General features: G+C 35.9%; 1 protein-coding gene across 2 annotated transcripts in view; it reads right to left on the minus strand.

The window, feature by feature from the left end:
* Positions 1 to 22,769, minus strand: part of ARHGEF26 (Rho guanine nucleotide exchange factor 26) — a 43,033-nt gene extending 20,264 nt beyond the window's left edge. Inside the window, exons 1-6 of one of the 2 annotated variants that reach the window (XM_015813017.1) lie at positions 22,644 to 22,769; positions 18,986 to 20,087; positions 16,475 to 16,514; positions 14,443 to 14,588; positions 7,543 to 7,599; positions 1,636 to 1,796 (exon numbers count right to left, since the gene is read on the minus strand). In XM_015813017.1, the coding sequence (XP_015668503.1) occupies positions 1,636 to 1,796; positions 7,543 to 7,599; positions 14,443 to 14,588; positions 16,475 to 16,514; positions 18,986 to 20,038 (1,457 nt within the window). In that variant the 5' untranslated portion in view covers positions 20,039 to 20,087; positions 22,644 to 22,769. Of the gene's footprint in view, positions 1 to 1,635; positions 1,797 to 7,542; positions 7,600 to 14,442; positions 14,589 to 16,474; positions 16,515 to 18,985; positions 20,088 to 22,643 lie in introns of those variants that run through there. The other variant, XM_015813018.1, reaches the window with a different exon arrangement.
* Between the last annotated feature and the right edge of the window lie 255 nt (positions 22,770 to 23,024).

Here is a 23,024-nt window from a genome sequence, read left to right on the forward strand (position 1 = left end):
CTTGGATTAGGCAATGCCCAAGGTTATACTGTTGCTCTATGATAATTTTCTTATGTAAGAGGATTTCTTTCTTAAGTTCTGATTTCCTTACCTTGACTCTGGCATAGTACAGCTAATCTAACAGTAACAGATAAATAGTAACTTTGACTCTATTCCAGAAGATTATGATCTATTCTTCTAAGAAAACAAGAGAAAAATATTTGTCGTCTGTGTATGTGTGTATACATCATCTGCATACTAGGTTTGGTAATGAATTGTCTGCAAGAAAGCTACCAAGCCCAGGGAGCACCAAAGACCCCACAGTTCAACCCTGAACTGCAAATATTCTCTTCTATAGATATTCAAATATCAAAATGTCATCCGGTAGAAAACAACACCAACCAAACAGAAATTCTGGAACTATGCCCAAAGTGCTGGATTAGAATTTGGCGGAAATTTGAAGTGAAGAAGGCCAAACGAAGAATGGAAGAGTAAAAACAGGAATAACTTGAATTCCTTGCCATGATAACTAGATTTCTGAGAAATGTACTCCCACAAAACTTAGGTTGTTATAAAAATAAACATATAGATGCAACTCTACTCATAAAATATTTCTGCAAATAGTAGAAGTCATTTTTCTTAACAGTAGGATTACCCTTGTAATTATCCATGAAAATATCCAGTGCATTACTATATTCAATTTTTCTGGGGGGAAAATTGCTCCTAGAAATAAAAGCTACTTAATATATTTAAATGCATGGTTATTCAGAAATAAATATAACTGTACTCAATAAGACTTACTCTTTAATAAGAACATTTAGTTTTTCAGCTTAAACAGACTATCTGCCATATTATCTACAAAGAAAGGGATAATTATATAAACTAGTCCAAACATGACTAGAAATCTGTTTGAATTTACAAACATAATTTAGATCACAAATTAAAGAATCATCAAAATATCCTGCAACATTAAAATCAATAGTTTTTTTATCAAATTCACAACCTTACAATAGTATCCACTAATGAGTTAATCTTTTATGCATATGATTCCCACACATCTCTTAAGGGTTTGGCAAAAGCTGTTTGGTTTAAGACCAGAAAAGATATGATTCTAAACCAGAACTGCCTTATTTGAAGAAATCTGTCAAAGCTTTCAACAGTATTTGTACTACGCACTATACTGTCTGCCAAATGATTAAAACAGCACATATATAAATCTATTATAATGGATCTGTGTAACAAATATTCAGCATATTCCATGAATGTCATAGTATATCTTATAGCAAAGATAGGCAACATAATATGATTTCAAATTTTAAGATTATTTTTTTAAAAAAATCATTCCCATGTACATTCTTTAGTCTAGCAAGCATGCTTGGTTAAGCTCTATTGATTTTATTATGTCTTAAAAAACAGATGTAAAATAGCTAAAAGCTCCTTTGATTTAGTTCTTGACTTCTTTACAATTTGACACTACAAATTTGACCCACTTGATCACACTTTTATAAATTTGTCTTCAACTGAATTGTCTAAAGAAATGTAGCAACAATGTACTTGCCAACAATATGAACATGAAAGCATTTAAAAATTCCTGGAAGCAAGCAACAACCAGAGGCAAATCACTAATTCTGGTGATAAAGACTGTTTAAAACTTACTTCTTGCTTGCTTCACAGACATCTACAATATTGGAGAAAAGATGATGGCTTTCTGTTTTTGTCATTGTAGAACTCAGTTCTTTGGAATTCTTAAACATCCGAATCAGAATTTCTAGACTGAGCAGATATGAATGTTCTGAAGAGATTACTTCAAATATAGCCTGCATGATCGGGGGGTGGGAGGAGTAAAAGAGAAAACTAAAGTTATTTCTTTTGATTTTATACAAAAAAACATTTCATAGTAATACATTTTTACAGGAGTATTTTTGAATATCCTGGACAATTATCTTGAAAGAATTATTCTGAACTATAAATTAAAATGTAATACTTGAGTACATATTTCAACAGTAAACAAAAATACAAATGTTAGGACCATTTTATACCTGTTTTAGCATCTACTTTGTTTAAAAAAACAAAAAAAACCTATAAATAAACCTATAAACTAAGTGAAAAGGGGTGAAGAAAAATACATTTCCCCCTTCTTTGGCCAATAAAGACACAGTAAATATGTATATTAAACATATAACATAAAAATAAATTATGTAAATGTTTAGTGTAGATTGGGTATCAAAATGTGACATATTTCAGCCATTTTTCAGATTTTGGAAATATTTTAAAGGGGACATGTCAGCAATTTGACTCTTGGGCTCTGGACCTCAATCTCATCCTTTAAAAGAAGAAAAAACTCAAAAGCAAAATCAATCAATCAATCCACACCACTCTAGTGGCAACACCTTAGCATTCCTAATGAGAGTCAGAAGGCTGGATGGCTGAGCTGTTGCCTTCGGATCTTAAAACATTAGTTCCAATCCCCACTTTAGATAAATATGTGAATTATACCACATTTTCAGATGAGTGTTCTTTATTTTCAGATTGTCTTCCTTCATATATTTTAATATATCAATTTCATAACTGATTTGTACCCATGCAGTAGCAGGGATATAATTTTTTTTTTTTAGAAATAAAAACAAAGAGGAAAAGAAAGGAAAGGAAAAAAAACCTTGTTAAAAAAATTAATATGTCAAATTACTTTTAAAATCCTAAGACTTAAAAAAAATCAAGCATTGACAAATATCAGCAATCCACTGCTGGCTATATTTTTAGACAGTTAAAAAGAAGTCATAAATTCTTAATACTATAATATATTCCAATAATCCAGGATACATTTTTAACAAATCTATGTTATTGTAACACAATGTTAAAAATCATGTTAATTCAGCTCAAATGTAACTAAAATAGGAAAATATTTGAATATCGAATATTGAATTGTCCAACATACATAAAACAAAAATAAGCTTTATTAATTTATTACAAAATTAAAATGATTCATAGTAAAATCAGCAGCAAAGTCGCACAGAATAGTGCTGTTTTTTTATTGACAGTTGGCTGAATATGAAAAGGACGGGGATCCAGAATATATGTTGTCTCTCAAACTTTTCCAACTTATTATTCACATGATTGTGAATAAAAAAAATGATAAAGAAAAAACGGCAGAGACAGAAGAATAGGAGACCTATTTAATTATTCTTAAATTTGGTTACATCAGCGGTGCCCAAATTTCGGTGGAGGTGCAAAGGACTTTCAAGAATTGGTTTGGTTTAGTGGTTAAGGCACTAGGCTAAAAAACAGAGCACCCCAAGTTCTAATTCTATGTTAGGCATGAAGCAACTAACTCAGCCATAGGAAGCAGTCAATGGCAAACCATTTCCAAAAATGTTTCCAAGGAACTGCATGGACTAGTCCAGGCAGTCGCCAGAAATCAACACTGACTTAAAAATGTGTGCACACACAAACAAAAAAGCAGACCTACATGCAAGTCCAGGATAGTTAATCAAAATTTCCCATTTATGAATGAATATGCATGTTAGCAAATAGCCATTCTATCTGGTTTTACTACCTCAGTGGGATTTAGTCACTTTTTACATGATGGCTGTACCACTTTCAGTATGATTATCTGCTTTCCCCCAAAATATATCTTTTGATGTAGTTTTTATGCAGCCCATTCATTCATTGTTGTTTTTACAATGAATATTTCGCATACTGACTGAGATCCTAGTGTTCTCTACTGTCACTGTTTTTCCACTGAGAATTGAAAGTCTACAGTGAGCTGCACTGTAGCTATAAAGTCTGTAAGCATTTCAAGCATGCATGTACAGTATGTATTTCCGTTCTTCTCAATCTGTGCATTCTTCAGCTGGGTGGGCTCTGACTGCCAAAGTTCTTGAAATGATAATTCTGGCTTGGAAACCCTGAGAATTAAAGTCCAAATATCTGGAAAATGTCCAGCCTTCTGGGGCAGGCTGGTTAATTGTTTTCAAGTTCTTAATCAACAACCAAGTGAACATAAAGAAGATCTGTATAATATGACTAGAGGCAACAGAAGCACTATGACTTACATTCCTGCCATCATCTTGCCCTGAAAACTATGTTTCTACTTCATTTTGCTGCCTTAACTGCAGTCATAAAGGAAGGATTTGCCTAAAGAGAGCAGCAGTGTTCCATGACTAATTTGTTCTGATCTGATTTTTTTTTTAAAAAAGAAAGGACATCAGAGAACTCATCTTCAAGACTATTTAAAGATTCTTTGTTCTCAGTCCTGATGACAGCCCTAATTGATTCCTTCAAAGCTGAGAAATCCAAGCCTAGGCATCCCAGTTTTGAAAGCGAAAATGAGATAGGGGTTAGCCAGTTATAGCTGCTTGTGAGCCAAGCAGATAATGAAAGCAGCTTTTCAAAGGATTTCAGAAAACTTCCAAACAATTAAGTTTCAAAAAAACAGAACAGGGAGTGTTTGAGTTCATGTATAACCTAGTGATGCTAATTGGAGGTGAAGAATGGTAATGTATTTTCCGATTCTTGTTTCTTACTGAAGACAAATGACAATCCTCATGAGTGACACTCAAAAATGTAGTTTCAGTTCATCTGCATAACAGCAATGCACACAGATGTTTAAAGTCTGACAGTTGTCAGAACTCTTTAGAGTTGAAATGTGCACTGAAGCTTTGGATATGGCAATGAGGAAGTACTTTAATTTAAAATTAAAAGGCCTTTAAAACAGAAGGCATGTTTTTAAAAACTAGTGCTTAGGTCCACTGTAGTAATTACATTTAAGATTAGAAAGGCTTGTAGATAGCAGATACATTTTAAGAGCTATCTTAGGCCAGATTATTTTTCCTTGGCTTGCATTATCACACAGATTGAATACATTGCAACAATAGCATCCAGGATAAATCATTATGTACTTTCTAGAACCTCACTCAATATCTTTTACTTTTTATCCTTTTCAACACATAAAGTACATTTTAAAATAAAATGTACAAACCTTAAACTAATCAGTAAGGCAAGGGAAACGGCACCAAAGAGTATATTGTATTTACATATATACATAACACTTGTATTTATTAAAGCAGTCTAGGTTAGGTACAGTTTATATTAGAGTGATAGACTCCTCAGCACTCTGTTGTGCATTTCTTTCTTTGATTCATTTAAAGATAACGCCTTTATTTCTTATCATCATGTATGTCTGCTTTACCATGTAGTATTAAGCCTAAGGTCTGTTTTAATAAGCTTATTAAAAAAGCCAAGTGATCTAACACCTAAGCCAAAAGCTCATAAACTACGATGGGGTTCACACCTAAGCTAAGTCACAAAATGTGTTGTAACCATCATCACTCAGTAAAAAGCTTTTCAAGGTTATTTCCCTAATCGTTTTAACCCTACTTTATAGTCTATAACAAACATGTCAAACTTGCAATGTCACGCGACGTATTATGACTTTTTCCCCATTGCAAGCAATGGGGTAGGCGCGGTTTTGGAGTGATGCATCCGGCCCGCGGGCTGGCAGTTTGACATGCCTGGTCTATAAAGTTGTAGCCAATCCAATCCAACAGCCTTTTTCCTTCTTTAGTTTGAGTCATTATCCAGCCTTGAGCTCCTCTGATTTGGACCGCAGCTGAAGAGAACTGCACCAGCCTTCAACTTTTCCCCTAATAGCTGGCAAGTTCCTATCATTTTAAAAATAAGTTGCTTCTTTCCCAGTTCATTCACAGCAAAGTTCAATTTAGCATGTTGATATTTCCTCCTTTGGATGTTCCCTATCCTGACTTTATGCAGCTTAAAAATCTGACTTGACTTACACACAGAATGCTCTTTAGGTCCTTCCTTATGATCCCTCATTGAATTGTCAGGACTATTCTGAGGAACAGTTCTCTTGAGTGCAGTCCAAACCAAAAGGAGCTGGAGGAGAGTTTTCCAAACTCATCAAGAGGGCAGCAGAAGCCTCTAGAGGACTGAGGAGGAGAAAACAACAAATTTTAGGATCACTCCTCATACTAATATGATAGAAAGATTAGAGACCCAATGCAAGCTCATGAGTAGAAGTCACAAAAGGGGAAGGAAGTTATTTCCACATTTCCATGTACCTCTAGTCCAATGATGGCGAACCTTTTAGAGACCAAGTGCCCCAAAACCGCACCCCCATCCCCGTCCCCGTTCCGCCCTGCCCGCTGGACCACCCATCACCTCCACGGCCCGCCACAGATCACCCAGGCAGCCCAGATCACCCTCCGCCCGTGCCCCGCAGCATCATCTATGCGCGACAGGGCGCAAGGGCAAAGTCTTGTCCCTGCTGCCCGGCTACCATGTCCTTGGTTGTGCTGCTTCGCGTGGGCCGTGCCCGGGGCGACTCTCCTCCAGCGGGGCTGCTGGTGAGGAGGGGGCCATGGGAGAAGGCAGGGCTGGAGCAACAGTGCCTGTACCTACAGAGAGGGCTCCGAGTGCCACCTCTGGCACGCGTGCCATAGGTTCGCCACCACTGCTCTAGTCCAACTGGCTACATGTCAATCTAACAAATGCCAAATATCAAAGAGCTCTTTCTCTAGCCAACCTTGACATACTACCTTCTGTTATTATTAATAACAGATATTTTAAAAATCTTTTATTGAATATTATATAAATATTACTGATGTTCAACATACATAGATATGATAAACGAATAGAACCAGAATCAGAGATATCTTAACAGATTTTTGCTTTTGGAATTTCATGCACTATAGGATATGGACCACACCTAATTATACTGCCATTTTTATATAAATGTATCTAATCATGTCTCTCATGAAACATTTACCAGGTAGAAAAGATTAATCCTTCTGTCAGACCTATGTTACAGACCTATGTTACTGTACACCCAGGTTTTGCACTGTAGCAACAAGAATAAGTAACTTCAAGCAGAATATTCACCAAATATTTAATGCTATGCAGGTTACTAACTCTATTGCTGTTGGAGGTCTAACTTAATAATAATAACTGACTGGATTTGAGGTTTAAAGGCAAAAAGCTGTACAGCCTAAATTAATCAATTTACACCATATAAGCAAAATAATTTTTCTCTTCCCTTTTAATGATTTGGCAGTTTTAAATTTTGATTTTGTTCTCAAGTTTAATTTTTCTACTTCTGAGTCAATGACTTAAATAAACTTTACTATTAACCCCTTTTATCTCTGCAATCCCAAATCTATACAGTGTGAAAGATTATCAGAAATATGTCAAAACTGCAGAAACAGAATTGGTTATGAGAAAAGACACCAATATTACACTGGCTATTTCTACATACTTTACTACTTTACATGGGGTAAGGATCTTCTTTCCATCATTAAATATACCTCCAAAAGCACATATTATGTATGAATTTATATTTTCTACAACCCTTTTCTACTAGCAAGTATTCCCCTTCCCTAGGGGGGCAATACAATTCCAGAAAGCATGGATAAAAAAATGCTAATGCAATTTAATTCAAAGAAAAAAGGTTGAAAAGAGAACCAGAATTTATTGAGGCTGCCTTTCTAAAACAATGTACTAGAAAGGCATATATGAATAACTGAATTAATGATTATAAACTTCAGATACCTCTTGCCTTTTTCTTTCTTCTTGGCTGATGGTCTGAGATAAGCCATTCCTCTTCACCTGAAATGAATGCTTAATTAATATATTTTTATAACTGATACTATATATATATATATATATATATATATTCCATTTGTTTACCCTAACTCATAGTTTCTATAATAGCAATTGACAATTTATGATACCTAAATGATTTGTCAATGTCTCAACCATAGGTAACATCTGTGCTGTCAGTTCCCTTTACAGATGTTACAGACTACTGAAGCTCTGGCCAACCAAAGGCACTCTAGAAAGATTTTGTTATGGCTCCCAGATGTAAAAAATTGCCATGGGCAGGGCATTACTGTCAAAAGTATGTTCTCAATTCCCTGGTACACTAAAGTGTTGATTTAATTCTAGTGGAGTAAGAGTTCTCAAATTATATGACACTTCAGAAATGTCAAGGGTGGACCAAGGATGTGAAATTTGAAGGGTTGTGCTTAAAAAGGGTATTTCTTATGCTAAAATTCTAACAGCTTGGGATTACTGAGCGATGTATGTAGGCTGATGGATCAGTCTGTGAAGATGGGCAGATTAGTAGTGGGCATGTGATAGGAACTGAGACAAAAACCCTACAAATATTCATGAATGTGGGGTTGTAAGATTAGGGCCTGGGCAGGCTGTGAAAAGGAGGAACAGAAGACAAACATAGGTTATATCTGTTGCTTTATATCAGGGGTGTTAAACTGCCAGCCTGCGGGCTGGATGTATCATAGCGAAACCGAGCTCACCCCATTGCCAGCAATGGCAAAAAAGTCACGATACGTCGTGACACATCACGTGACGTTGCAGTTTGACACCCCTGCTTTATATTATTTTCATTACCTTTCTGTTACATGAAAAATCACGTGTGCTTATTTTTATTCAAAAATTAAAAAACATGTAGCATCTGTTTGCATTTTATTTAATTAGTTTTAATTTATGTACTTGAATTGTTTTTAAGGCCAGAAGTCAAATTCAAATAAAATGTAAGTATGTATGTGTATCATATGTGTGTCTCTATAATTCTTTAACATAAAAAAGTTAAAAATAAAAGGTAAGAAAAAATACAGTTTCAAATCACAAGGAAAGGTGGAAGATATATATATTAATATGAGCAACCTAGAAAGACATATTTGCATTCTGGCTGGACAAAAGAAGTAGCATACTCTTTACCAATGAATTTCATCAGGAGATCAGGTAGACAAGTCACCTGGAATTCTGCAGAAGGAGCCCAGAAAAGGAGCATATGGTTCAGGGACATATATACTGATGGTGTAAATATGTCTTTTTATAGCACCTGAGCAAAATGGCAGAGAACAATGGATCCAACCTGGTCAAATAAAGGCCTGTTGAAATTTCAGAACAATGATGGAGGAAAGGTAAAAAGCTAGTGGGAAATGGACAAATCTAAGCTTTATGTTTACTAATCCTTTGTTTCATATATGTACACTTAGGAAGCCTATTTTATTTAAAACCTATTTTATTTATATGGTCTAATGCGTAACATGGAAAGAGGCATTACTTTATTGTGAGGTTATAAAGATTAGTTAAAGCATGCCTCTACTAATTTTAATACAAACAAAACTCTCTATTACTGCAATAAAAGATTAGAATTAAAATTAATCGTTTTTGTCCTTGTTAGGCAGATTCAATCATGCTGGTCAAGCTCCTCACATTCCTATAGCCCAAGAATGTCAAATTTGCCTGTAAGAAAAAACAATTCAGGTTCCCATCCCCACATATTCTGTTTTCTTTTTTAAGAGCAAAATTTTCAAAATCCAGCAAAGAGGTCATTTATAGATACCTAGGTAATGAGAAAGGCCATTCTTCTGATGATTTATGAGAGGAAAGTTTAATTGTTCCCTTAGAAAAACACTTCTTTACCTAAGATTATCACTGTTCATGAAGGCCAAGGAGTAGTCACTGTGAAAGGAATACTGGTATGGTATCTCTAAACACCTGAAGATACACTTCACGTGAAGTGTTAATACTACTTTACAATGCCTTGGTAAGGCCACACTTGGAATACTGCATCCAGTTTTGGTCACCACGATGTAAAAAAGATGCTGAGACTCTAGAAAGAGTACAGAGAAGAGCAACAAAGATGATTAGGGGACTGGAGGCTAAAACATATAAGGAACGGCTGCTGGAATGGAGTATGTCTAGTTTAACGAAGAGAAGGACGAGGGGGGACATGATAGCAGTGTTCCAATATCTCAGGGGCTGCCACAAAGACGAGAGAGTGAAGCTATTTTCCAAAGCGCCTGGAGGCAGGAAAAGAAGCAACGGGTGGAAACTAATCAAGGAGAGAAACAATCTAGAACTGAGGAGAAACTTCCTGACAGTGAGAACAATTAACCAGTGGAACAACCTGCCTCCAGAAGCGGTGAATGCTCCTACACTGGAAGTTTTTAAGAAGAGACTGGACAGCCATTTGTCCAAAATGGTATAGGGTTTCCTGCCTGAGCAGGGGGTTGGACTAGATGACCTTCAAGGTACCTTCCAACTTTACTATTATTATTATTATTATTGTTGTTGTTGTTGTTGTTGTTGTTGTTGTTGTTATTATTATTATTATTATTATTATTATTATTATTATTATTATTATTACCTTTCTTGATCTCTCTATGCTTCTACATTCAGCTGCCTAAGTCTCAATGAATCAAAATCACCTGAAAGGCAGCAGTTCATTGAATCTACCACACATTTTATCTAGCTTCACAGGGTACACTTGATACTTCCCATTAGCATTTGACTTTATAACTACTTTACTGTATTTGCAGCTATTTTACGATGTTGCAAATAACTTTAAAAACGTAATTATATAACTTAAAATATACTATTGCCAAATGTATTTTAACTTTATTTCCTGGTATGCTCACAATTCAAGCTACTTTCACATGCATATTATTGCCCTGGTATTGCATATTGGGAATGAGACACCGCAGCTTTTACTTCTTTAAACAAAGACAGCTTTAAAAAGAGCTGAATATATCTTATTTCTAATAGCTTAGGAACTATTTTCAAAAGACTTTGTGTTCTATCCAGCTTCTTTCAGTCAATTAAGAAGAGATAAGCAAACTAAAAAAAAAAGATCCTACATAAAACCATAGCATTGGAAAGAACAATAAAAAATAACCCACACAGGTAGGACCAATATCACCTACATATTTCCTATACATATTACACATACATATATAAGTGGGTATGTAACATGCTTGCTTGCTTGCTTAAATGGAAATCATTTCTGGTCCATAAGAAAGAGATTTCCAGCTGTAACTCCTATTCAACATCTTAATCCTCTTCTCCCAATAGTTAATCAGAAATTGTTTTAACTCCGGTATAATGGCTCGATTTATACATTACTTTTAGTCATAAAGCATGATTTACAACCTCTAATGGCTATTAAATCAAAACCAAACAAACTGCATTATGTTTTAGTTGTGATATGTATATCAACGCTTATCGGCTACAACTAGTGGAATAAAACCTGCAGGGACTCCTTTACATTTACCAACACAATGTTTTCATGAGAATTGTAGCAAATTACAGCAGAAGATTGATTGATTGATTATACATCTCTAATGCATAGTAGAATCCCATTTTCAGTTTTTTGGATCCAACTCATAAGGTCTATATGGAACTCTGATATCAAATGTTCATGAGATATAGTAGCATTTTGTTGTGAATCAATAAGTAACAAAATGATTAGATTTTGCTTGTCATAACCCCATGCTATTTAAACAAGAGCATAATGGGAACTGCTAATTTTTAGATCATACAATCTGACAGGAGACAAGAGGACGCAGGTTTACAGAAAATGAGTATGTCATAAGTTGTATATATATAAATCTGCCTTTAAAAGATACCAACTCATCAAACTATACTTTTTTGTCAAAATAGAAGAGTCTTTTCCTAGTGCAGAAAATTGTTCAATTTGCTGTTGTCCAAATGTTACTATGTTCCTCCTTATAATTTACAGTTTAATCTTGAAGATTTTTTTAAAAAGGGCACCATCAAAGCGAAAACTATCTTTTAAAGTTACACACATTTACCTTGTTTATATTAGCTGTTTATCAACATAACTGTTTAATGATGCAGACACCAGAGCTTAAGAATCTGACTACAGCACAATTTGTAATCCATCACCTGTTTACATATAGCAACTTGGTCCATCTCATCTTTGAAAACCATGGCTTTTAGCTTGTTAACAGATTAGATTCTGCTAACTTATAAATCTTGGCTTATAACTACCACATTGGGTTCACAGCTACATTAAATCATAATGCAATTTGTTTAGTTTGATATGCTGAATAAATCCAGTAAACAATAAACCCAACCAAGCAATTACCCAATTTTGTATCATATTTGTGAGATCAAGAACAGGTCATAAAGTGTGATTACTGAACTATATTTGGCTTGGTGATTTTTTATGTCTAATACCTATCAATTAATCCAGTCATTCTTACATACGAGACTATGTTATAGTCAATACAGATATTTTAGAAAGTCATTACTACATCAGTAATAGGTTTAAGACACTTTTACTGTAGAAGATTGGAATGGCTCTTGAGTTATTAAATATTAAGTTTATGCACTTTTGGGAACAAGTTTTTTCAAAAGTAATGTCAAGCATTAAAATTAAATGTAAGTAGCTAACAACATTACTTCTTAAGCAATGAATCACATTGTGCCTGTAAGTGCAGCTAACTTCAAAACCTAAAAAATGTATAATTTTTGACATCTTACAGATTTAAGATTTTTTAAAAATTATTTCCTTATTTGTGAAACTGCAGGAAGGTAGTTATATCACAGAACTGGTTTTCATTATCTGCTTATGCATTATCCATTCATATTGCTCTGATAATCCTTAGGCTATTGATATCAAGTGGGCAAGGGACTAGTGGCATGATTATTTTTTGCAACAGCACCACATGACCCCTGTGGAATGGTAATGGAAAGCAATTACATGAAAGCAATAATCAGACTGCTAAGATAATGGCCAAATTTGGATGTTCGCACTATAATTTAAGCTCCCTGCAATGAGCCATTTCAGCTGGATCAGTCCATCTTCTCTTCTAATCCAGCAGAGACCACAGTAGGAAATTAACAGCACAACACAGTTGGTTGTTTTGACTGCAATACATCAAACTTTGAGTAGTTAACGAAAACAACCTTTTAGAGCAGTTGATAAAATAAAGGTTTTTTGCTTGCCCTTAAACTATGCTGTTAAATTATATTGTGTACCTGATGTAGCTGAAATCCAATTCAATCATATTGCTTCAGAAAGATTTAAGAAATATTCATTCACAGTGAATCTTTTGACTAAGTTCATATTTGAACTCTTTGAAAATTTTTAATAGTTTAGAATTTGGAAGAATAGACCAAGGTCCCTTCCAACTTTATTATTATTGTTGTTATTATTATTAATAAATATTCCTAAAAAAGATGTCAGCTGAATATATGGAAGGCTGGACATATAGAAATCAGTCACTAAGCAAAGCAGATATTAAGCAAGATGACATACAACCTCTTCATTCAATGATTGCAATACTGGCTCTGCTAGTTGCTGTTGCTAAGCCATTGTGCAGGCCATTAAGTGGAAAGAGTCCCAGGTAAAAAGGCATCGCGGGAGGCACTGAAGGCTGGGCACAGACTGTGTGTTAGTTGGCAGGGTGCTGAAGTACAACACAAAGCTGCCACTTCCTGGGAGGTCCAGGCCTGCTTCCCCTCCCCCACCTATTCAAACAATCATGAGAATAATGCCTGCTCTCACAGTGCTTTAGAAGGAGGCTTTTGAAATACTGCAAGAGTGGGCATCATTCTCACAATTATTCAGAAGGTTAGAAAGCTTCTGAATGATTAAGAGAGTGGAGTCCACTTGCAGTTGCAGAAAAAGAGTGAAATAGGGTGCTTTGCATGCACTGGTGGGCTCTCCAATTGACCAAGGCCTCTCGGGCCTCATGGGCCAGGGAGTAGGGCCAGTCTTTTGGGCTGTGGCAGCATTGCACATGTTGCTGGGCTGACTGGGTGATTGAGATGTGGGGGAGATTGGTAGGTGGGAGAAGCTGAACACACTGCCAAGTATCCAAATTTTCATAACCTGGCCACAGGGGCGCTACAATAGCTGCAACTTCTGGCAACTGTTATTAAGTCCATATTCTGGATAGAATCATTGGTTTGAAAGAGGGGTTAAAAAGGCCATCTATGTTAGAACTGAAGAGCCCTCCCTCAACCGAGGGGGAGGAATATGACACCACCTATTTCCTGCCTACAATGCAGTCCACAACCATTTGCATTCTGATTCAGGTGATCCTGAGGGCACAGATAAACCCCCAAGTGCTAAATTAACAACCAGATGACCCCCCACCATTCAGTCAGAACTGATGAGGCTTCTTGGATGAGAAGTGGAACGTCTTCTTCCTCAAAGAAAAAACATAGTCCAGTTGCCTTTTGAAAAAAGCACCCTGGGGTTATTATAAGTCCATTTATCCAGCACCGTTAAAATTTCAAATTTCAACATTTCAAATTAAATTGTAACCACCTGTACACTCTCCATTTTACTGGTTTCCTAAGTGGTAAGAAGGAAGGAATCATCCTAACCTATTATTTCCATAAAAGAATAGTTGGTTTATAATGTTTCCTGAAGTCTTCATCCAGTTAGTCTGATTTCTATAAAAACCATGAATCAAAGGAAAAATGCAGATGTAGCAGCCACCTCTCTTTGCCAATTACAACTACTGAATAGTATCTGCATGTTCATAAACATTTTGCTTTGGGAGGTAGTTGAGAGTAAAATAAGGCTGTAAAAAAACTTTGCTTATAAACATCACCGGTTTCCAATTTGAACTTTGAGGTACTTAGTAATATTATGACACTTACTGCAGACAGTTGACTCCATGTCGATCTTAGAGGTTTGTATTGAATGACTATTTTTTCATCTAACTTGTGTTCTTTTGATTCTACTTCTTCATCGGAATCTATATCCAAAGCTTTTTCTTTATAATTCTGATATAACACTGCATTTTCTGTAATAACAAAAAACAAAATTGATTTGAGATGCTTCTAGGCTATATAGTTATAATAATTTTCTCTTAGACAGCTAGTTTTGTTCAGAACAGATACTGGGAAAGCATATTATAAATTACAGGAACATCAGGTCAGCCAAATTCAGGAAGGAAAAACAAAAACCCTATTTTATTCCCCCCCTTCTGTAGATGATTGAATACAAAGGGTTCCTCTGTGAAAATTGGCTGATTTATCTTGTAAGCAAGGTGTAAAGTCATTTGAAACTTTAAACAGAATCAATAAGTTTCTTGTAATTATGACTGCAAATGCAGAGCTAAAGGATATATACAGTAGCAACATCTTAGATTTAGTACTAAATACTGGGCTTTTTTCTCAGGCCTATTAAAATGTAAATCAAATCATTCTATACTTTATCATGTTGAATAAATTATACAATCTGAAGTTTTGATTTCCTTTACTTTTTAAATACTGAATACATATTACCCTAATAAGATTCAAGAAATTGATAATATACGAACATGTTTTAAAGCTACAGTACCATACATAGTTATTATAAATAAAATAGGCTTGATCTAAGTATCTGAAGTTTCGATCAGAAATCCCAGATAGCCCTATTTCAGTTAAATGTAAGTTATTTACATTCCACATGAATAACAAATTAATGCAATACAAAAATACACACATAATCAGTTAAGAGACATAAGTTAACAATAAAATGACTTTCTGAAAGTAGGCTGAACTATGTTTCAATTCTTCTATGTGAATCTTATATTTATTGAATTATATAAAAGTTACACACACACACACACACACACACGGGATCAATTCTATCAAGTCTGCTTTCCTGTTATTAATACTCTTTGAGTAGGGGGAGAGTAACTGGACTTGACCCCTGCTTTCAATTTATCATGTTATTTTTCAACTGTTGTTCAATTTACAGCTTGGGTTGAAAGCCTAAGATTTCTAAAATATGGGATATATAAATAAGTTGCACTGGTAATAACAAAGTATGAGAATACCACTGAAAGTGTGAAAAAATATTAAAAATTGCAACATGTTAAACCAGCAGCATACGTAGATCAAATCAAGTCTTTCTTATAATCATAGACCATTATAAACAGTATATGTATATTGTGGCTAAAAAATGAAGCAGTCTCAAATTAAGAAATATGAGGCATTGAATGAACAAAGCCAAAGACATTAAAGGAAACTGCTTGATGAGACAACTTGGACAATATAGAAAAAAGAAAATTATGAATTAAAAAAATCCACAGACATCTGAAACACAAATGACCAACAAACCAAAGTGTTGCTTACAAGTGATAACAGTGTGCAAATTAGGACAAGAAGTAACAATAACCAAAGAAATTCACAATACCAATGAGACAGATGGGAGCCCATGCAAATAGGGCATAACCAATGTTTATATAACCATTATAACAAGATTGCATTTCCTTACTCTCTCTCCCATTAACTATACAATATGACAGAACTCTTTGCAATAGGAAATCCCCTTATCCTATTTTACTCTACTTGAAGACATCATAAAGCTGGTTAAGAGTGTTTTCTCACCCATGCTACTAGTGGAAGAACACTATGGATATTACAACCAAAATGCTTGTTGATATTTGGTGTAACAACTTTGGTTTTGTTTTCCCTCATCCTGTTAATATAAACAGAAGAATCTACACCTTTGACCCAAACTTTGCTTTGCAGAGTAAAACTTAACCTGGTTCCACTTCTTTATACAATATTCAGGGGTAGTCAACCTTGGCTGGCTCAGGAATTCTGGGAGTTGAAGTACACGAATCATAAAAGAGCCAAGGTTGACTACCCCTGCAATATATCATTAAAAATTAGTACAGAATACCCAAGCATCTCTTACCTTGTCCATCAAATGTCCCTTGTCCTTTTAGCATTTTCTTCTATATTTCAAAAAGAAAATAGAGAAGGGAAGGGGAAACTGGTGAAATTAGGAATGCTCATAAGAATAAATGAATTTTAAATGTTTTCCATAACATCTAAGTTAGGAATAGTAGCCATTAGTAAGTTAGGATAGTAAGTTAGGATAGTAGCCATCTTCCAGGAGGTCTACAACTTTGGTAATGTTCTGATTCGGAATCAAAATTTTCCAAACCCATTGAAAATAACAGACTTCTAACATGCATATCAGTAATATTTTTGTTGAAGAAAAATTTTAAATTCTTTATTAAAGTAGGAAATGGTTCATTGTATAATGAAGTATAATGAAAGTATAAGTATAATGAAATGCATACAGTAAATGATTTTATTAGTCTTTAAATTCAATTGTATTTCCTGTACAAGGAAAAGCCAGCCTTTTTTCCTAATTACGCCCCCTCAAAAAAAAACCTCTAGTTCTATAGAAAACATATAGACTTTGTATACATTCCATCACAGATAATGTCTTCGTGGCTCAAATCTTGTATTACTTGGTAATAAGTCTAGGGAGTTGAATTGAAATTTGGATACACATAATAGGACTGACATAAACAGACTTTCCTATTCCATCTCCACCTAGCAGATTCTACATGCTCCCAGAGTTATATAAACGATCAGAAGTAACAGGTCAAAGGTCAGATGAAGGCTGGATTGACAGAAACACCTCTTAATCACAATTTACCTTATTCAGCTTCAACATGGTAGAAGAGTTGAAATGAAAAGAACAGGATATACTAGCAATGATCTGTTTGTTAAATCACAAGTAGCTAGGTTTATGCATCATGCTAAGACATAATCATAACTTCCAAAACACAATGACTGGGCTGCACAACACATTAAGCTAAAACTAAACAACCACACAGTGTTCAGGGATACTAAAAAAAATCCTAACATTCCTCAGATGATCTCTACATTCCAAAATGGAATTTAAAAAAAGAAATCTTCAAATTCTTTTTTTAAAATAGTTTAGTGCATACATTTCTATGTAAAAATCTCTGAAGTGCAAGGTGGGGGTTAGATTATGAATTTTTTTAAAAAAATATTGGTTGAACAGCTATACCTTGGTGCCTAGAAAAGACAGGACTGTAAATAAAAAAGCACGTTGCTTTTAGTAAAGACATGATTAGCAAAATTATATACAAAAAATCTAGTAATACATCTCTGCCAAATATGCATTGTATATGTATTGAACTCTGTAATTGAGTTTTACGAATGTTGCCTTTGCACAAATTATCTGACTTTGAAATTCTGGGAAATTTAACTTTTCTTTATGCAAAAGTTTCTACGTGGACAGATAGCAAGAAACCCTGTCAGTGTAGTGAGATTCAGCAATAGATCATGAATGACTTGACTGATCTGAGTTAAGATGCCAGAAAAAAATTATTAGAAGGGTATCTATCCCCTTAATACAATTATCTGGGGGAAAAACCCCAAATCCAAATAATGCTTCCAAATACACATACACATTGTTGCTTAAACAATATTTCCATCCAGAGTTATACAGATATTTACAACCAGGAAATATGATAAATCAAAATGTATAATCTTCAATCAGGATATATTGACATAATCTGGAATAATCATTTTACCATGTCAACCAATATCATAAACTTGAGTATCTGAATGCAAATTTATGAAACAGTAATATTCTCGCATATATAGCTATAAACATTTTAGGTTGCAAGTCTGGAGAAAGATCAAGCAAATCAATGCATGACCCTGCCTTTTTCTGGGATAAGATTAAGGCACAATCTTCTGGTCCTAACAAGAGCCCGGAGTACCTAAAAACACAGAAAGTCACTGTTCTCAATAGTCAGTTTGTTTCTGTATTGGATAGTACTCCACACTAACCAAGTTTGAAACACAAAGAGGAAAACTGAGTTTGTATCCAGAGCTTGTGCTAGAGTTGAGAAACATTTCAGACACAAAACCTCATCCCATATGAATGTCACAGGGATAAATTTTTGGATAGCTACTAAGAGCACTTGCTGAAATAAAGAACTCACTATGATGTTTCAAGCCATGCAGTTTGAATTAATTTCCCGCTTAAAAGAGTAAATAAATGATTATCACAGATAATGAAAAGTGGATGTATTGTATAAAGATTTAAAATATGTACCTTTTAAGAAAAGTAACACATTGCACTATTAAGGGTGTTTTTCTAAATGGATAAGATTACATATAACAGCAAAGGGTCTGTTCAGGAAGATTTCAAAGACTCATTTAGTGATAGGGCTGTTATCACTCATTTGTGGTAAAGAATATTTCCTTTCTCATTCTTAAACCTGTAAGATTTCTCACATTTTTCCCTATTAATCTATGGTTAAAATACTATTCTGATCTTGCAGCATAAAAACTAAAACACCAAATGTTCAAAATAAGCCCATCTGAACTACCAATGACTGTAAACTAATAATAATTTCATTTATTTACTTACCTTTATTCTTCCTAAACTAGAGAATTTCTCTTTGTCTTCTATGACTGCCTTCAGCACTGGCTGAGACATTTTGCTTTTCATTTTAATATTGGCAATACCATCAAAGTCAATACCACTCACAACAGCTCGTCGGTATGAAGTAGACCTCAAGCTACGCTTTAGCATCCCTGGGCTTTCCACATCCCCTTCTGTTTCATCATCTTCACTGGCTGCCAAAGGTGCATCAAGAGTCTCCACCATGCTGCGTACCTTAAGTACCCTGCTGTTTGGCTCTGAATTCTGATAATTAGCTTTACCAATTACTCTTGTTTCAGAAGCTAAACTCTTAGGGATGATCTGCTGTTTCCCCACTTTTAATGCAGCAAGACTATTTGTGCTTAGAATCACAGATGAGATATCTGATTGGTCATTCCGATTTGATGGTATTCTTTGCAGAGGCAAATGTGCAATGTCTGAGGGAGCACGCAGGCAAACAGCTTCATTTTCTAGGTTTTTAGGAAGTTGACTCGGTTGTAATGCTAAGTCAATGGTTGTGTTATTATTTGGCGAATGCATAATTTCTGTTGGTGACACTCCAAAGCTTGATTTGAAAACAATATGTTCCATCTCAGAATTAAGTGAAGCTTGATTAGAAGCCTTCCTTGTGCGAGTTGATTTACTGTTTGCTGAATCTAAATAGCCACTCGATGTAAAATTTATAGAATTATTTGAAACCATTTTCAAGATTTGTGGGGACTGGTCAGAAAGTGTAGAAGATAAGGGTCTATGTTCTGGAAACTGAACCTTTCCATTTGGTACACTTTTACAGGTCAAAAGCAAGGGATCTCTCTGAATAGAGTTGTCCGGAGAAGTAATTGTTTCATCAGGTTGCATTAAAGTGAGTGTATCTTTGTCTTCCACAGGAAAATCTGTGAAGAGGACCCCAGTGGAACTCTGATAGGACTGTGGTCTAGGTTTATTCTTTGTATGCAAATGCCCACGATGAACTGATCTTCTCTTCCACAATGGTGTAACGTTGTTATTGGAAAAGTCTACTTCATTTTGTCCATCCATAACCCAGAACTGAGGTCAATTCAACATCAACACAGGAATGCAATATCTCCTATTGCACAACAAAAAAAGGAAAAACAAAAACTTAAATCATTCAGTAGCCACAATCTAATAAATCATCCTTGATGGGAAAAAGGTAGAAGAGAAAGCGTCCATCATCTCAGTATTATTTTTTTTAATAAAAAAGGAACTGTCTACCATTTCTAAAACATGTCTAGTACTGTTGGGAGAGGATTTGAGCAGTAGCAGCTTGAAGCTGAGATAGGTAATGGATACCATTCAAACACCTCACAGAAGTACAGAGGAGGAATGGATTAAGTCATGAGTGTCAAACTTGCCACATCACGTGACGTGTTGGGGTGGGTGCGGCTTCGGTATGATGAAACCGGCCCAGGGGGCGGCAGTTTGACACCCCTGGATTAAGTTCTAGATTCTTCTTTTAAATAGTAAGTGCCCAGGCCCCATTTATGAAGTATGATTATCAGATGTATTGATATTTCTCATTCAAATTAAAATATCAAAAAAAATGTTCGTGTTTTCCATCTTCCACAGACTCCCATCACTGTGGTTAAAGAATAAAGGAGAAAAATTGTATTCCATAAAATGAAATAAAAAAGAATGCTTGATGAACACTCAAAGACTTTGGCTTAGAGATGGTAAGTACACTAATAATAGTGGATCTATGGAAGCAGAGTTTAACATTTAAATAAGTAGGCAGTCTCAAATGTATTCTTACAGTTATTCCCACCAAGATGATATGAAAAGGTTCACTGGTCATATTGTGCCAGAAATTTTTTAAAAAACTTTTAATTGAAGTTTTTCTAAGACATTTAAAGGAAGCAGTTTTTTTAGTCTACATGCAGTTAAACAGTGAGGCTGCTTTTTAAATAAAAGATCTACTTTATTACAGCACAAGAATACTAGCCAAGAATAATTTGACACAAGCCATGGTGGTTCCAGAAGGCAAAGCAAAAGAAAGGTAATCATTTGTATTGGATGGACTTCTGTTGATCTACAAGTTAAGTCACATTCTGCTCTCCAGCAGACAGGCAAATGAAGAACACTTTATATTTCCTATCACAAATAAATTCTCTAGAAAAATATTTTTTTAAAGTTTGAAACCATGTAGGGTATGCAATAGTTATGCAGTCTGGTGCCATGTCTTTCATCAAACCTAATTTCGCTCAATAGCACCATCAATCCATATTTCAGATACAATCATGCAAATATTTCAGGGTTATTAAGAAAATAAGTACAATTTGTACAAAGCCTAACAGTGCTTTTTAGAAAGGGTGGAAATACCTCAAAACATACCCCAAAACATACACAAGGGATCCTGAGGCAAGGGATCCTGAGGGGGTAGCTAGTGTATGGCAAACCTGTTTCCAAACTGTTTCAACAAAGAATAATGGTATTACATGCTGCAAAGTAGCACAAATTTCACTTCCTTTCCCAGAAACAAATCCTTCATAAATTTACATTGAAGAAAGCACCAATGAACTCCAGGGTACTCACTTATGAACTAACATGTATAAGGTTGCACTTCAGTAGCAAAGTTTATTAAACTGTGCCTCCCATCAGCAGAATCCCAATCTGATAAGCAGAACTGTACAAAGTCTAGGGACATTTTAAAAACTAGTATGCTGTACTACACAATATTTAACTTTTAAAGCAAAAAAATAGCAGCAAACCAAGATTTTGCTTTTAGACATTTCTTCCACAATACTTAAACAGGGTTTTAGAACCTCATTTTGCTCTAACAATTCCATGCTCAAGTATGCCTGTTTACTCATTGCTTAGCCTGAGGCTGAGAAAGCCCAGACATGTTTTGAGGATTAGCCCCCTTCAGCGCCACGGGACTTGTGTAAAACATGCATAACATTACACAGTTAGCACTAAGGACAATAAACAAGAATTCCAGCATCTACATTAATTACAACTGTAGGCCATAATACAGTTGCAATCGTTCCAGTTCTCCAGCACTCTTTGATAAGTGTTTGGATGAGTTTATGTCACATAATGAAGCACAAGAGGTGGACAGCTAGAAGCCTTCTCTGCACGATCCACGAATTGAACAGTATCTGAAACGAATGTTTTTTTTTCCTTTTGTCCTTCCAGGACGGCGGCTAATCCTCCTGAAGCTTTTGAACTAAGCAGACTGTACCTTTAAGAAGAAAAATCTGAACTCGCACTCCTCATATGAGCACTAGTGTAATTCCTATACTATGCATTCCTCTGTAACTGCTCGCATACCACTGTTCCCGTTAGCAGCCTTATACCGGTAGTATTGACATTATTCTCTATAGTAATCCTCTGGCGGGTTATTTTGGGAGGGGGGGGTGAAGGAGCAATCCCCCCCATCAATATGAGGAACTCTTGCGGCTCAGCGGTGAAAGAGGCACCGTGTTTACAACCACCAACTCAGCCCTCCCTTCAAGGTCCCTTTAACTGCAGCTACTGCTAGGAAAACTTTCTGCGGGGAAGGGGAGGGGAACCTTTCAGCTTGTCTCCCAACTAGGGAAGCCCAAGCTTCCCGCCAAAATATCACAATACAGAAGCCCCGGGGGTCAAGTCTAATCCTTCCCCCAATTCTACCCAGCCAACTCACCTCTCATCGGAACCGCTCCAAAGTAAAGGCGAAGGCTTAAAAGGACTTGCAAAGCTTCCGAGCCTCGGCTCAGCCAAAACTTCCGACCGGTTGCCCCCGCGCGCTCCAGGCGCTCGCTCCACCCCCGACCTGCTCCTTGCCCTCCTGTCCGGTCCCTGTACCGTGCTCGGCCTTCAGTCGGAGCCCCGCCCTCGCCAAGGCAAACCCCACCTTCTCAACTCGACAGGAGGGCGTAATGAAAGGCTGCCGCCGCTGCTACTGCCGCCGCCTCGCGGGGAGCTCGGACGGCTTAGATCCGCGAGCCCCGGAGGTTCTTCCGCCCGTCCCCAAAGGAGCTGGTCTGCTTTGCATGCAAAGACGCAACCCTCCCGTCTGCTGCGC

Source organism: Protobothrops mucrosquamatus, unplaced genomic scaffold (assembly GCF_001527695.2).
Source record: "Protobothrops mucrosquamatus isolate PMUCROS unplaced genomic scaffold, P.Mucros_1.0 scaffold128, whole genome shotgun sequence".
Lineage (NCBI taxonomy): Eukaryota > Metazoa > Chordata > Lepidosauria > Squamata > Viperidae > Protobothrops > Protobothrops mucrosquamatus.